This window comes from Uloborus diversus, chromosome 2, assembly GCF_026930045.1.
Source record: "Uloborus diversus isolate 005 chromosome 2, Udiv.v.3.1, whole genome shotgun sequence".
Taxonomy (NCBI): domain Eukaryota; kingdom Metazoa; phylum Arthropoda; class Arachnida; order Araneae; family Uloboridae; genus Uloborus; species Uloborus diversus.
The window spans coordinates 141,619,215-141,636,181 of record NC_072732.1 but is presented as its reverse complement, the minus strand read 5'-3'; the positions used below and the strand labels follow the sequence as shown (position 1 = coordinate 141,636,181).

General features: G+C 31.2%; 1 protein-coding gene across 1 annotated transcript in view; it reads left to right on the top strand.

The window, feature by feature from the left end:
• The window catches only part of LOC129216058 (unconventional myosin-Ic-like), a 65,745-nt gene that overhangs the window by 42,463 nt on the left and 6,315 nt on the right, over positions 1 to 16,967 (top strand). Inside the window, exons 26-28 of the mRNA XM_054850202.1 lie at positions 11,596 to 11,663; positions 12,447 to 12,588; positions 13,384 to 13,454. Of these exons, the coding sequence (XP_054706177.1) occupies positions 11,596 to 11,663; positions 12,447 to 12,588; positions 13,384 to 13,454 (281 nt within the window). The remainder of the gene's footprint in view (positions 1 to 11,595; positions 11,664 to 12,446; positions 12,589 to 13,383; positions 13,455 to 16,967) is intronic.

Here is a 16,967-nt window from a genome sequence, read left to right as displayed (position 1 = left end):
TATGTACAACTTGTTATTTCTCTTCAGTAAACTCTTGTTTTAACTCTGGAAACTTTTAAAATTATCTACCCTGGGTAAAATATAAAATTGTACTGAAGTGGCTCTGCTGTATATTTTTGTAGTACTCCCCCCCCCCTTGTATTGTGGTGTGGCATAAAAGATGGAGTTCAATTCCATTATTCTTTTAAGTACTTACTGATCACTCAGTTGGAAAAAGTTTTCCTCATGTTTATCTCATTAGAGAAGTTGAACCACACATCACATTTGAGGAGATTGTATGTCTTCTTAAAGCTAAAAGGCTGAAATTAAAAGCTAATGATATGAAAAAAATGGATTAAAAGGAATGGGGTAAATTCTGTTGCTATTGAACTAGAGGCCAGGCTAAGGATATTAAACACAAATGTAGAGGTTAATTACAGGTATAAACTCTTGCTATTCAAGCCTTATTAAAATCAAACTGTTGAATCTAGTATTTCATTACCAGATAGATGCAAATGTGGAAATAAAGAATATTTAGTCTGAATGTTCCCTATAATGAATTTTTTCTCATATTCTCATAAATTTTTCCAAGAACCATTGTTTGTTTTACCTAAATGCAGAAACTGAAGCTAAATGAATCTTCTATTAGGGTCATTCTCAGAAAAAGCAGGAATTGTGCAGCTGATTTTTCAAAATGTGTTAAATACTTAAGATTAAGTTAGATCTATCCTAAAGTACTAATGCTATTATAGTGGTTCAGATCAAGCAAGCAAATATTTTTAAAGTTTTTTGAATTACTTTGTTGATGCCACATCCATGGACCAACTGTGTCCACAGATGTAATGTCCATGGATGTGATAAAAACAATCATTTGCTACATTTAAGAACATGTGCTTTTGAAGTTTTGACTTGAAAGTTGAAAAACAAATATTTTACATTTAATATTATCAATTTATTAAATTATTGAATTATCTTACTTTGTTATTTTAAATCTGTATGATCCATAGATATAATGAGTTGATCTTTACTTTTTATAAATCAAGGACAAAAACTTTAAATAAAGTCGCAGAAATCTCAACGCTAGCTTCTGTTTCTGTCCCACTAAACAAAATGGCTTCTTGAGAGTTGATCCCTCAACCAATACAGTTTGGTGCTGCAACCTGGAAGAATTTTTCATTCTTTTCTGTCCACAGATGTGACTATTTCTCTGGTTACAAGCATTAAACTTGCAACTAAGCAATGAAAATCCAGTTTATCTTTAAATTTTTGAGAAGCGTTTACTAGATCTGAAAATATAGCTTAAATAGCTATAATATAGCTTAAATATCAGTTCTTTTATAAAATAAGTTAAATAATGAATTAATGTACTCATGCATGTGTAATACAGGCCGAGGAGTCGGTCACCTTTTGAAAATTTGGTTACTTTTAGTCACCTTTTGCAAATTTGATCACATTTCTCACCTTTCTTGAAATGCGTCTTAGGATTTTTTTAAAAATAATTAAATCTTTGAAAAGTATCTGAATGATAGCTTTAACAGGGAAATTAATTAAAAAATAGCCTTAAATATGCCCCCCCCCCACCTTGTTGTTTAAGAAAAATAGCTATGCTACCGGGAAATCGGGGAATTTTTTTATCGCTTGCAATTGCACCCTATGAGCAGAACCAGTCTTTCTATCCCTTGTACAGATGGACTTGCTCCTTATTTTCGGGAATGTATGTTAAAGGAAGCATGTTTATCCTATTATACTTTGAGCTTTGATGAAATTACCAATGTCAAAGACAAGAAAGAACTGCAACGAACAATAAAATATTGGTCTGAAAGCCAATGTTGCATCACAACAAGGCATCTCAAAACTTTCTTCTTGGGCAAGGCAGTTGGTGAAATTTCGATTGAGAAGCTATGTGAAGCACTTACCAAGAATAATTATCCATGAATAAATGTCTCATGCTTTCCTTTGGATGGTCCTTATGTTAATAAAAAGGTTTTTAGGTTGTTTGACACTATTATCCTTTAGACACGAGAAAAAAGCCTAATAAATATTGGTACTTGCAGTATTCATACAATGCATAATGCGTATGTCAAAGCATTGCAATATTTAGGTGAAGAAGCACCTGAACTTCTTCTTAGTACTTATAGCTATTTTTATGGTTGGCCTTCCCGTTAGGAGGACTTCGAAGAAGTGCGAGCTGAACTAAATACACCTCATCGCAAGTTCCTGAAACACACAACTACCGATTGCAGGGCTCATAGTCCTCCTATATCTCCTATATTTCCTATATTTTCACAATTTGTCAGATATTCTCCTATATTTTCTTACTAACTCCTATATTTTTTTTGTCGGATGTTAAATGCTACTCAGAAATGCAAAAACATTTGATACATTTTTCTTCTTTCTCCTCTGCACTTTGCACTCTTACATCTTTAATGTTGGCATATGTTTTACACTTCTGTTTGATTATTTTTATGAAACATACAAAACATAGATGGCTTTACTTGCAACTTTTTACTTGTTTTCAATTAATTCTTTTTCTTTTAATGAGTTTACTTTGTAATTTTAATACTATAACATGTTAACTTTAAGTGTGCTGCTGTAAAGATTTTTAAAGTTTATAATTTTGTCACATATAGTCTTTCATGTAGTTCAAATGACCAATTGTAGCTCAAACGATTGTTTTTGAAAATGCCTTGTACAGATTTTGGTACCAATTCAACTTTGAGTACTTTAAATGTTTCAAAGCTTTTAGCTTGCTGAAAAAATAACTATCTCGATATCACTGAAATAAGTGTCATTTTATTGGATTTTGTCTGCTTTTTTTCAAATATATATCCATGGAAAAACATTCCTATATTTTTCCATTTTGTGTAATGATTTTCCAAAAATTTCAGAAATCGGTCCTGATCTCAGAATTTTTTTTTTTGGCTCATGTTTTCCTATCTACTCAGTTACGGTTAACAAATTGCAGAGGATAATTGATTCTTTTTTTTAAAGGATAGTTCTAAAGCAGTGGTTCCCAACCTTTTTTGGCCCATCGCCCCTTTTGGAAGTTAAATTACACCTATCGCCCCCCCCCCCCCACGTTCTTCCCTTAAAAACACAAATTAGATGGCGCTGATTTTAATGAAGATTAATGTTATTAAACGCCTAATTTTAGTTTAGAGCTCCAAAAAGTGCATGATAAACGAATAATTAGCATTAAAACTGAATTTTTTATTCTTAAGCCCTTCCCCCCCCCCCCAAAAAAAAAGAAAAAACGTAATTTGAAGTGCTTTAATTAACCAATGTTTTTATACTTAGCAAAAATAAGAATATTACATTTTTCAGTAACATGCTTTTTTTTAAACAATTGAATTCCGGAAAAAATTAAAAATTTAAACTGTTAAGATTTGTTTTTTTTTTTAACCTTTTTAATGGCTGCCTTGTGCTTGATGAAACTCCGTTAAAGCTTTGATGTCTGAATCTGAGGTCCCCTTTGAGGCAGATGTCCCATCTATTTCTTTGCTTAGTGAGAAGCTGCACTACAGAGCTAAATCCTCTTTCAACTAAGTATGTTGAGAGGGATGAGATGAGGAGCTGTTCAACTTTTTTCCAAAGTTGTGGGTAAGTTCCCATAAGCTTCACCCAGGCAAGTTCTTAACCGTATTGCTTGAAAGTAATTTTTGATTCACAATCAAATTTCAAATCCATAAACTCTGTCTGCAAAGAGTTCCACATCTTCAAAACTAAATGGGTCTAAAATCCAGTCAGTAATTTGTAAGTTGATCAAATCTGCAAACCTTGATTCATTGTTCTTTAACTGATCAAGGTGATCAATAAAAATTAAATTTTTTTTCTGCGGGAAGTTCATCATCGACGATTAAACTTTTTTTAGAGTCGGAAACAGGATAAATTCTTTATGGCCGAAACATGCACAATTAAACAGAAATTCACTAAATTAAATCAAACAATAGGAACTAGGTATGGAGGTTTATGCGCTGATTGCAAGATTCTGAATGACAACTGATAAATAAATGCACAAATTCATTCCTACACACATCCATCCACTTTTCAGGCGTTAAATACAGTGGCTCCCAAAAGTCTTCGTACACCTACGACTTTCAACGAAATAGGCCCCAATCCATTGATTAGAATTAATATTTCGGAATAGGTATTTAATTATAAGATCTATGATCAACCTTTAACAAAACTACATGAAAAGTTTTTAAAAAATATTAAAACTTAATTTTTTAAAAATTAAAAACCAAAAAGTGCTGGAAATTTTATCTCACAAAAGTCTTTGTACACTTTATAAAATGTCTATATATTATTGAATAATCTAACTTTTGATTAAGTTATTAATTAGTAGAATATCATACAGTATTCATAACACCTTTTAAAAGTCTGGGAATAGATTTCATTCTTTTTCTTTCTTTTTTTTTTTGCATAATTTCTGAGTAAGTGTTCAACCACACTTCGAGTCTCACTGTTTCTAGCACTATTTTCGTCTTAAAGCCCTATTTTCGTAATCTAGCCTCCAGATATCTCTAAATACGTTACATTACGTTAAAATCTGGAGATTAAGGGGGTATTTTCTAAACTTAAGGACAATTTTCGAGGCACTAGATGCAAACGTTGAAAACCGTATGCTTCTTATCGTTATCTTGATAAAAAACAAAGTTGTTTCCAATAACCAAATTTTTGGCTAAGAGTTCAAAATTGGTTTTTAAAATATTTAAAGAAACAGCATGACTCATTATTTCATCAAAAAATTACAAACTACCAAGTCCTGATGCTGATATGCACCCTCACGCTAGAACACCTCCACCGTCCTGATAAACTGATCCAAATAAGTTTTTAAGATTAAGTTCCTAATTTTTTCTTCTACTTACAGTTATACAACAATTAAACCAAAAATGTTGAATTAATGTTTATCTGTAAGTAGGACATGATTCTAAAACGATTTTAGCTTATTTATCATTGATTTTGCGATGAAAAGTGTAAGCTTTCTGTTTTACGCACGACCAATAAAATTTCTGCGGGAAGAGGTCCCATTTATTCCAGATAATCAGAACTTGGCGAAAAATTTTAGGTGAAAATTAAATGTAAAATGTTTCATTTAACTCTGCAAAAACTTTTACAGCACTCAAATGTGTATTTTTCATAATTTTTTTAACTTTAAATCTCCGATCACGTTTTATCAACTTTGCCGGTTGACCTTTTCTTACCTTGTTTTCGGTCCGTTTCCTTTCTTTAAAGCATTTTATCAAGCACTTTACTGTACAAACAAATAAATTAACTAATTTAGAGACATTTCAAACCAATTTACCACTACTGTGGGGAAGGAAATTCAAATTTTGAATGGTGTTTGCGGTTTATTACGAATACCAGCCATTTTACAGTAATAAGCACAATATTAAGGAATAAATAAACAAAACGTTAAAGCCAAATGACTTATAAGGGTCAACACAATGCAAAAATATTAATAAAACGACATATGATAATTTTAATCATGAATTTATTCGAAAATATTTGAGTGTACGATGACATTTGTGGCGTGTTATTTCTCTGTCTCTTCGTTTTCTGACCCATTTCGAAGAAAAGATCCATCAATATTTAGAAAAAACCAACGGGTTGTATTTAGAATGACATAGGAATGATATGAAAAAATATTGGACTTCATATTCGAATTCAGTTTTGAGTTATTTTGGTTTTACTAAAAAATTTCAAAGTGTACGAACACTTTTGTGAGCCACTGTATATGCTGGCGCCAACGGTCAGACAATGTTTACAAGATTTTTTTTCCTTCCTCGTGAAAACGGCAATAAAATAAAAGATGTTATTTTTCGCTTTTGGTTTTTTTTTTTATCCAAACAGATTTGATTGAGCTGTAAATCATACATGCCTTATTTTCTGGGAACGACTTTTTTTTATTTGACGTGCCATATGCTTGGTTCGGTATTACACAACATAGGTATTCTGAAAAATATTTCTGAATTGTGCACAGATTTGTTTTAATAAATATAGTTTCTGAAACGTCAAGAATTTTCCATTACCAGGTATCCAAATACCGATCGCCCCCCAGAAATTTATCGCCCCTTAGAAGAGCTCGATCGCCCCTTTAGGGGCGATCGCCCCCAGGTTGGGAATCACTGTTCTAAAGGATAGGTTTAAAGGATAAGCCTCTTCTTAAAGGATAGTTCTATGCTCCACTTGAGCTCTTCCGACACCCCTTTCGTTTGGCAGATTAGGTCAAACTTGATACATACATATAAATATACACACACATTAACTGTAAGTTATGGATAATGTCATTAGACTGAGCGACGGGTAATTGAATAAGCCACTTTAATGAATCAATTCCTCAAAAAAAAAAAAAAAAACATTAATCCAGTTTTAACATAAAAAAATTGCAGAATATTTGAATCAAACATGCCGCTTAAATGAATCAAGCCTATGAGACTGACCATTTCTCTCTCTCTCCGCGACAATCGTGATACATTAGAGCAGTCTTTTTTTCTTTGACTTTGTTTAGTAAAATAAGTTTTTTTTTCTGTAAATAGTGAAACAAAGGGGAGGCAGAGTGTTGCACACTTTTTGTAACGATTGTCTCGAGACATGGAGTCGACGGGACTTTTCATCATTAGTGTTAGCATTGAAACAATGAGGTACCAATACCAAGGACTACGGGTAGATTGATGACATCAAAAAAATAATGTTTAAATTAATTATTACCTAGTTTTAGCAATCAAAAAGAGATACATTTTTCGAAGCACATAAGTTAAAATCTAAATTTTGTAATTGCTTTTTCATACTGTTTTGTGATTAAATTCTTAAAATAATCAGAGAATGGATATTTTGGGTGCGAGGTATACTTCTAATGATATCTCGTAAGTTCTCTGATATTGTATGTAGAATTCCATATTAAAAAAAAAAGAAACGCACTCACAATTTTGCTTAATTGAATTAAAATTGTCTTAAACAAACATGATTCATTTTAGTGACGGTGGGTACAAAAATTCATTTGTTCTCACATCTGTGACTCATGCAAAATAGAATTGTATTGATACTGGCGCTGTTTTTAATACAGTGCTCCAAACATATTAGATGCTACACTTTTTCGAAATTCCCATTTATTTTTCTACAAAACTCCTATATTTTTCCTTTTAAACTCCTATATATTTTGCTATCAAACTCCTATATTTTTCCTTTTAAACTCCTATATATTTTTTCCCACTTGCTATGAGCCCTGCGATTGGCTTACCCTTGGACCTGCAGCAAACAGACTACTGGAACAGTGGGATGCTCTTCAGTATTATTTTTTTAAACATGTGTCTTTAAAAAAAGAATTCAGCTATGCAATGCAGGTCATATAAAGCTGTTGCAAATGTTTTAAAAAGACCTTCTATAAAAGCTGAGCTGCATTTTATCTTTTCATCTGCTGATTTTTTTATGCAGTTCACGAAATGCTTTCAATGCCAAGCACCTATGATACATAAATTGTACCAAGAAATAGAGACCATTGTTCAGACTTTTATGGCTCGGGTTATAAAAGCCTCTGTCATAAAGTAAGTTGATTTTTTAAATGTAGACACGGATGAACTGTTTGCAGTTGGTAACAGACTACCTCTTGAAGATCTCGTTGTTAGTGGAGAGGTGACAGATGAACTGTCAAAACTGAAAAAAAATGAAAAGGTTATGTTTTTAAGAGCTGTTAAAAAGCATTGTGTGACTGCATGCAAGTATGTAATAGAAAAAAGTTGCATATCAAACGGGTTACTGAAAAGTTTAATTTTTGGATCCAAAAGAGAGAAGTAAATCTAGAAGCTGTAAGGATTTGATAAAGGTTGCCAAAATCATGCCTTTTAATGTTCCACTCGATAAGTTGCAAGATGAATGGAAACTTTTGCAGCTGGAAAAAGATGATGAAGCATCCGAAAACAAAACCATTGATATCTACTGGCAGCAGCACATTTCAAAAAAGGACTCAACTTCCAATGATCTAATGTTTCTAAGGTGATAAAAGCTTCACTTGCATTATCACATGCAGGGGCGGCAAATAGGGGGAGCGAGAGGGGGCAGTTGCACCCCCAAATTTTTCACTAAGAATAATAAAAAAAATGGCTAAATTCAATTTAGATAACTTAGAAAATTATTTGCTTGCATTTTATGAACAGAAAAAACATATGGAGAATAATTGCTAGCCTTAACTAAAGAAGTAATCTCTTCATGTGGGTTAAATATTTCAAAATTGTGTACTCTATGTTATGATAGTGCATCTTCTATGAGATGTCTGTACAGTGTTTAGACTGCGCAATTTTTAGGAGTAAACTCCATGTCATTTTACATAAATTTTTATGCTCATATTATAACTTAATGTTTAGCTAATAAGTGTTCATTGATTCCTTGTACTAGAAACATTTTAGCAACTCGATGCATTATATGCTTTCTTAGAAACTCTTTGTAAAGATATGCTCTTTACGAAAAACATCCCACGTCACAAAATACATCAACAAATATATCTTGAGGCTCTTTACTCGACAATCTCTGAGTGACACACGATGGTATACAAAAATTAAATCTATAAAAGCCCCCTGGAAGAATGACTGGAAAGCGACCTTTTCAGTGATAGGAAATCTGATGTCATTTTAATATGTATGACTTCGTTTGAATTTCTGTTTACTTTATTTATACTGCGGAGCGTTTTTTGAACAATGCTACACTCTATCACAAAAATTTCAATCCGCTAACCTTAATTCTTGGATTGACATTTGAAACTCGCACTAATGCGTGCTTGAGCCTTTGAACAACGTGTAAAACTTTGACAGAACTTTCCATAATAGTTTTTACTGTATGCCAACGAAGAAGAGGTGACAAAACCACACGAAGTTTTAGTCAAAATATTAAATCACTATTTTGAATAAAATGATCAGTTCAGTTTCTCAAGAAATTGTGACAGGATTTGATGAGATATATTTATAATTGGTGTATTCAATATTATGTACATCTGTTATAGAAAGCGAAAAAGAAAATATTACACTTATAAGTAAAATTTATAGCATGACGGAAGAGGAATTGTTTTGTGAATTGCGACCATACTTTTTAATGACGCTAAATAAATGCTAGCCCAATTTAAAAAGTTTTCTTTGTTACTTCAAAGGGCGGAATTTGAAGGAAATGTGTTTTTTAATATAACTTTCTTGCTTCCATTCTTTTTTGACTATTTCAATCAGGTCAGTCATTTTATAGTAGATAACATTTGTGTCTCAACTTCAATATTGCTTTATTGTTCTTAACATTAAAACCATTTTATTATCACTTCCTGTTAACCAATATGTATTTTATACCGTACTGAGGAAATTCATGCTCAAAAAACCATTGAGAAGGAATACTAATGGAGGGAGCCATAGCAAATGTCTCAGTGAAATAAGCTTGGGACCCAATGTTTCCCAGGTCAGGTGACTTGTTTGGCTGGGAAGTTGTCGCGTTTTAGCACGCAATTGCTCTTTTGGCATTAAATATTTTTCAGACGACGCGACGGCGCTTATTATGAAGTCGGGGCTACAAATCAGAGCAACTCTGGCTCTAACTCCTTTACTGCATAATAATAAATACATAAATAAATAATTGATACAAATACAGGCCTATCATTCAAACACCCTCTCCACACTTCTTTCCGGATTTTAAAATATAATGTAATTGCATTTTTCATGTATTTTGATGTTTATTCCCTGAAATGACGGGCATGTACAAATAGTTTAAAGTGTTCTGTTATTGACTGAATATTTATGGATTCATATGTATTGTAAACAATGTTTTGAAATGATTTCATACGCAGGCATACTAGTATTTAAATTGAAGCATAAAAATAGCAGATCTTTATTCTTGCGCATCCGCTGTTCACAGGAGCTTGGCGAGAAGATACTCGCCAACAAAGCAAATGTACACAAAATGCTTAAGAGCCGTTAAAATAATTACTAGTTAAGTAAAAAGTGTTTTTATGGAACTAAAATGTTATTTACACTCAAGATATACAATGTTTTATAACTTTTATAGATAAAATAAGTACAAAAATTTAAAAATTACAGGCAACTGTGGAATATGTACTCGTTAAATGCATATAAATGTTATTTTTTCTTTATTTAGAAGTAAAAAACATTCGTACATGCTAGGGAAAAGTTACTGGACCTCCTGGTGTGGCTTTTCCTCACAGTTTACAGTGCTAGAATACTACACTATTAATATAAATCTTAATTTTTCCCTTCTACAGTTAAAGGTTGTTAGCATGCTTCAGCTAAAGAAAACTTCTTTAGCGGTTACGGTCAACTCGAAATTGCTCCCCATGTCACATGGTACTGTTGCTTGCTGTATCGGGATAGTAGGGTTGCACTCTCTCCATCTATTCCTTCTCAATGCAAAAAACTCGACCCCCCAAACGAAATGCTGAAATGCCGCCCCTGATCACATGGTAATGCTGACATTGGAAGACAATTTTCTATTTCAAAGCACCTTTTTGGTGAAAATAAGACAGCAAAGACTAAAAGATTTTTAAACAGCATACTTAGTTAAAGACGCTGTAAAAAGAATATCCTCATTTGCTTTCTTTACCAATTGGTCCAGAAATAATTAAATGTGCACAACAGGCACACGTAAATTATACAACATACATGGATGAATGTAAAAGGAAAAAGGATTTGGAATTGAAACAGAAGCAAAAAGAAGAGCAAAAAAGAAAGGATTGTGAAGAAGAAACTAAGAAAATGGAAAAAATTAAAACATATATGGAAAGTGAAACTGTTGAAATCTTTACAAAAAGCATATAGGGCTATTTTGGTAAAAGTCGGTAAAAAGGGATAATCCTTTTCTGTTTTTTGAGTTCTTAACAAATTGCTTTTGGTCACTTTTTAGTTACTTTTTTGTCACCTTTTAGTCACCTTTGTTTTCAAATTTGTCATCTTTCTCACTTTTTTCAAAGGCCATCAGCAGTCCTCGGCCTGGTAATAAGATAGTAATTAAACTTGGTAAGATTCCTTTTATTTATTTACTCAAGGTAAATTGGTAAATTAAAGCATACAGAAAGAAACTTTGATTTCAGAAGAAAAAAATTCTTTCAAACTAAAAAAATCCAGATTTTTATTAAATATTGCATGCTTTATGGAATGAAAAGGTGGATAGTTCTGGCGTACTGTAAAATAAAAATTTTATTAAGTTGGACATTCATATGTATATTGTGTATGTATAGGAATAATATTTTCTTAATGTCATTTCTATTACGTATTGAAAACATTTTTGTCGGACATAGATAAATATTTTTTGGAAAGTAAATAATTACAGTAAATGTCTCATGTCATCAATTGAAAAGCAACAATTTTACTGGAATAATGTTTATTTTCCCCAAGATATCATTTTTAATACTTTTTTGGTAAATATGCATCTTTTTTTTCTTTATTAAGCTTTTTACAAAAAAGAAAAAAAAAAGATAAATTAAGTTTTAAATACTGAAGTTTATGGCTGTATACTCAAGCAGTAGTTCAATAGTTGATTTCTCTTTGAAAATGGCTTATGATTTTAACTCTTACTATTTTAATTCATCTTAGTTTATTCACATTGCATGGTTTAATGTTTCATATTGTTTTTTAGATGAAAAGTTACAAGAAAAGGTTCTTAAAGTGATACACAACGTTAAATCGGATGAAGAAAAATTTGTGGTATATATGTTTTTAAAATGATTTTAAAGTAAAAATGTATAAAAAGTTAATATTTGTTTTACAATTAAAAACTAGAACTGCAAGAGGACACATATCTGTAGATTTTTTTAAATTTTAAACTTTTCAATATAAAATTGATTTTAGCAGTATAAAAACAACTTTCATAGTCAATAATAATTATTGTATTTGATCATTGCAGAAGCAGTCCAATTACAGAAATAATATTTTTTTCAATACATTTATTGCAGTTCTTGATGGATAGTTGATTTTATAGAAGGAAAATTCTCAACACATATATTTTGCAAATTCTGTTGCTAATAAACCAAGCCACTTAAAGGATAAATTATGGATGAATTGAATGAACTGAAATTAAGCGGATTGATAAATATTTAAATGTAACTTACTCTCAATTTAAAAAATAAACTATCAATTATTTGCACAATTTAATTTTTTCCCATTCTTAGGAATTATTTGTGTATTTAAAAATTATTTCAGCTTTTCTATTCTTGTTAATGTTATATTTTTCTTATATGTAGGTATTAGGGTAATTTTTCATATATGTTTTGTCTTATTAAGTTAAAAAAATAATATATGCAGACCCAGGATTCTTTTGATAAGAAAAGTCAAAATATTACTTGTTAACCCTTTAAGCGGCCGGGAGGTAAAATTCCTCCATTCAGTAGTGTAAAACATTTTAAAGTTTTTCATGGTGGATCATCTTTAATTTTAAATCAAAATTTTTATATGTCTATTTATATGCTTAAGAAAATGTTTTTATTTCAGTACTTTTTGCAAGTTCATAAGTATGACAGGCATGGATACAAGTGTAGATCCAGGATAGTTATTATCACTACTTGTACATTTTATTTACTGGATGGAAATAACTTGAAGCTGAAAGAGCAAGTTCTTTTTGATAAGTTTAAAGGTATTCAAATAAAATTATCTAATCCAATTAACTAATCGGGGGCTTAGTGTCACACAAACTGATAGGGTTGTAATTACGTTTGTGTGACCCCAAACCATTGTAATGCTAGCTATAACATTTTAAACAATTCACTATTAAAAGCAGCTGTTAAGTTGAACTCATTTTTTTTTTTTTTTTTTTTTTTTTTTTTTTAAAGATTTGTTTTGATTTCTAGGAAAAGATTGCAAATCCCTGAATACAAATACTACTTTAAAGAATTGAGTCTTTTTTTTTTCAGCACATTGTTTTTTCCCATATCTTTTGGGATGATATCTTTTGATATTTTTAACTGAAATCAATTTTAAAGACTTTCTAATGATCTTAAAGACTTTATTAGTTTTGGTTCTCTATATATGAATTGTGTTAAGGTACACAATATTTATTACCTTTTAATATAAAAAGTAATTAAACAAAGAAAAGTTTTGAGCTCTATCAAAATTGAAGAAAACTTGAGAACTAAAATAAGAAGCTGAATTACTTAAAAGTAAACCTTAGAGTTTATATATTTTTTAAAAATTAAACCTCATTTACTTTCCAATCTTCCATGCAATTTCTTAAGATTAGAAATACAACTGATTCATTTAGGATATTTCTTGCGTCGTCAACAGTAAAAAAACACTTCAAAATATTATTACTGTTTTAAGACTTGTTCTTTTTAGTAAATTTTGCCTAGTTTATATAAAAACGAATATTTAAATTAATGGAAAAAAAAACATTTTTTTTTATTGTTTCTTATTTCTAATAATTATTTTTTAGAAATTTTGGTGAGCCAGAATTCAGATGGATTTATAATACTGAAATTTGACTGCCCCAGTGCCAAAGATAAAGTATGACTTTGAATGTTGATCAAAATTAATAAAATTTGAAAATTATGAATTTTGATTGTTTGATTATTATTAACTATTTTCCATAGAAGTAATGTAAAAATTTAATGCTGCATAGTAGAGTACAGTTTTGTATATTAAATTTTTTTTTGAGACAAAAATTATGCATCCCACACAAATAACTTTAAAATAATAGAATTTAATGCATTGAAATTTTGTTTTTAAGCTTTATGCTAAACGCTTTAGCGTTTTGATAGTTGAGATTAGGGCTTGGTCACTAAAATTTAGCCAATAATCGTTTGGTTTTGGCTATGGCAGCAAAGGTGGAAAATCTTAATACTATTATATATGCGGAAGTTTGTCTGTATGGATGTATGGATGTTTGTTACTCTTTCACGTAAAAACTACTGAATGGATTTTGATGAAATTTTAAAATAATATAGTTTATGCATCAGAGTAACACATAGGGTAGTTTTCGTCCCGATCTGGGGGCAAAACCCTCTTAGGGGGGCAATAAAACACAATTTTCGTATAAATTCTGTAATATGGGGATGAAAAAATACTTCCACATATTTACATTACATGTCCATCAAAAGCTCTGATTTTTTCTGCTGAAGATGGCACCTGTTCGAAATTTCTAAGTAGAATAAAAAACGAGTTATGAGCTTTTTAGTTCCATGTTCGAAGTCTTTCCTCAACTCAATACAGTATTTAGTGTATCATCTCAACTCCCTGTCGATAGCAAAAATTGTTGTATTTTTGACTATCTTTGCTTTTCGTGACTGTTCAAGGTTTTTCTCAAGTCAAATCTTAAAGTAAGATTTTTTGCACAAGATTGGCAAATAATACATGGATTTGGCTGATTATTTTCCATTTTAATGTAACTTTGAGGCAATTAATCTGTTTATTTATTTATTTATTTGTGTTGACTGGGTATTTAATTGGTCAGCAGGAATCTAGCCAAACTTTTTTTGTGGAATCATTTCAATAGTTAAATTTGGCATTTGGCAATTTTTTCAACTGTCGCCGTTTGTGAAGCTAAAGAGAACGTAATACTGTTTCTCGGTTTTCACCATGTAACCAAATATCGCCATTTCTTTAATATTTCTTTCTTTAAATTTGTTAACACGTAAAATAATTCGCCAACTAAATCAAGCAAATCCATAAACAGCACAAGTTTGAGCACAATTTTAAACACAATTGCCAAACTTTACGACTTATTTTGGAAACATTTCAGATAGCATCATTTCATGGTCACCAGAAGTATCTCGGTATTTGGCGACACTATCTCTTCGATAAAATTAGTAACACACAATTTTACAAAGTAGGGAGGGGGAGACTTATCCAAGGTATCCCTAAACGATTACCGAAAATTTCGTAACGTAATCGCAGTAAGGGATTACGGACGGCTACATTTTTTAAAAGTTTGTACTTCAATAGCAATATAGAGACGATTTTAGAAGGATTTTTAATCACGTCAAACCGGTGTGTTTTGAGTTATTTCAGTTACAGAAGAAAACGAATTAAAGTAACTATATAGATATTGTTTCTCACAATTATTACACACCCAGGCAAGGCCGGGTATTTTTGCTATGTACAACAATCTGCTGCCCCTCTACCCCCCAGTTACCGTCGAAAAAATATTTATTTTTTACCAGGAAAGGCCAAATACATGCAAAACATTTTCTTTGTAGCATCTTCAGTTCGGAATTAAAATTCATATCCTATGTAGATTAAGCAAATATTTTGCGCAGTTTTATAAACTTGGCAAGTCTCTGGCAATAACGCAGTTTGGACGTGTGTGTTCAAAAAAACTTGGCGCTACAGCCATTACAAAGTTTGCATTAAAATGTAAAAACTTCGCCAAACTAATTTTGGTAAAAATATCATTAAATACTATGTATACGGTATTGCAGTTAAAATTAGTTCACCAAATTAGTGAAACAACACGCTCAAATAACATTAAAACTGCTATTAAAATGTAAATTAATAAACCAAATTCATTTTATATCTACAGACTCACCAGGCGACTATGTTAGCACATTGGCGAATTTTTTTAAATTTTAATGAAACTTTTATTTTATTTTCTTTTTGTGTGTGTTTTTAAGAATTAGTGGTGCTAATTAGGATTTTGCTGAATTAATATCCCTACTGTAATAGCGACAAGAGAGTATTGATCTTTCTTTTTTTTTAAATTTGTCTTTTATGCTATCGAACCTGTACTGATGAAAATTTTTGGAATTAATCACGAAGAAGGTCTTCAGACGGAGATGTTATTTGAAAACGCTGATATCACCATTCTAATAGAGATTTTAGGGAATGTTTCTCTTTCCGAAATGAGAAGTTTTTTGTACTGTTGTCCTCATTTAAATGGGAACTTAAAAAAAAAAAAAACTGTTGTGCTTACTCTGATTTTAATGGTATTTTTTCTCTGAACTTTTTTGGTATTTTAATCAGGACTGTTTATGTTGTTAAGAAAGAGTTGATTTCCTTCACGTGGGGGATTTTAAAGGTTTGATGTTCTCATTCTAAAGGGACATTATTAGAATCTGGATTTGTAGTGACTGTTGACCCTATTTTGAGACTATTTCTCCGGTAAGAAGCTATACAATAATTTAGATAGCAGGTGTAGCGCTGGACACCATTTGACGGGGATGGGGATAAAAGGGAAATGGTTGACTTAATTTTAGAATTGTTGACCTCACTCGAATCGGAATTTTTGAGAATTACCCAAACTAACTTCTTTACAACTCCTGGACGTTTTTCTGATTTATGTTGTGTGATTTTTTGGGTGTCTTCCTAGTTTCTCCAACATTTCATTTACTCCCCCCCCCCCCCCATTTGATTTTCAGTTTTCATCATATCTTTTGATATATTAAAGGGGGGAGGCCATTTTAAATGTCGGCGAAACTGGGGAGAAACCATTTTTTGGTAACTATGTGACCTCTCCCCGTGTTGACCATTAATTTGAATCGATTAAAAAACTACATCAACGTGAGCGAAGCCGCGGGTAAAAGCTAGTATATATATATTTTACTGTTTATTTCGTGTTTCTTGGAAAGCACTAGAAAATGTAGAAACATCAAACACTTTGCACCATTGGGGCTTTTAAATATTGCCAATAGACAAGTTATATGGTTATTATACTGCATTTAGTGATGAATTAGTCTAATCTTTACTGTAAGTTAAATTTTATATTAGACACTTGTTGCTATCAGTATTTCTTTTACATATTTTTCCTCTGACAAAATGAAGGTTTCAGTCGCATAGTGAGCTTTTTTCCAACCTTTTGTAGGGTTTGAGCTTTTTTCTGACCTTGTACTTTGCAACTCCAACTCCATTGAAAAATGATCAAACATTGCAAAAATGTGTGCTAATAAAAATCGAATCAAACCTTTTGAAACAGGACATTTTTAAAGCTTGTTGGTTTACATTTAACTGTTGCATTTGACAAAAATTAATGAAGTCAAATTCTGAGTCACATGCTGTAGATAAATTCATATATAGATGTATTCA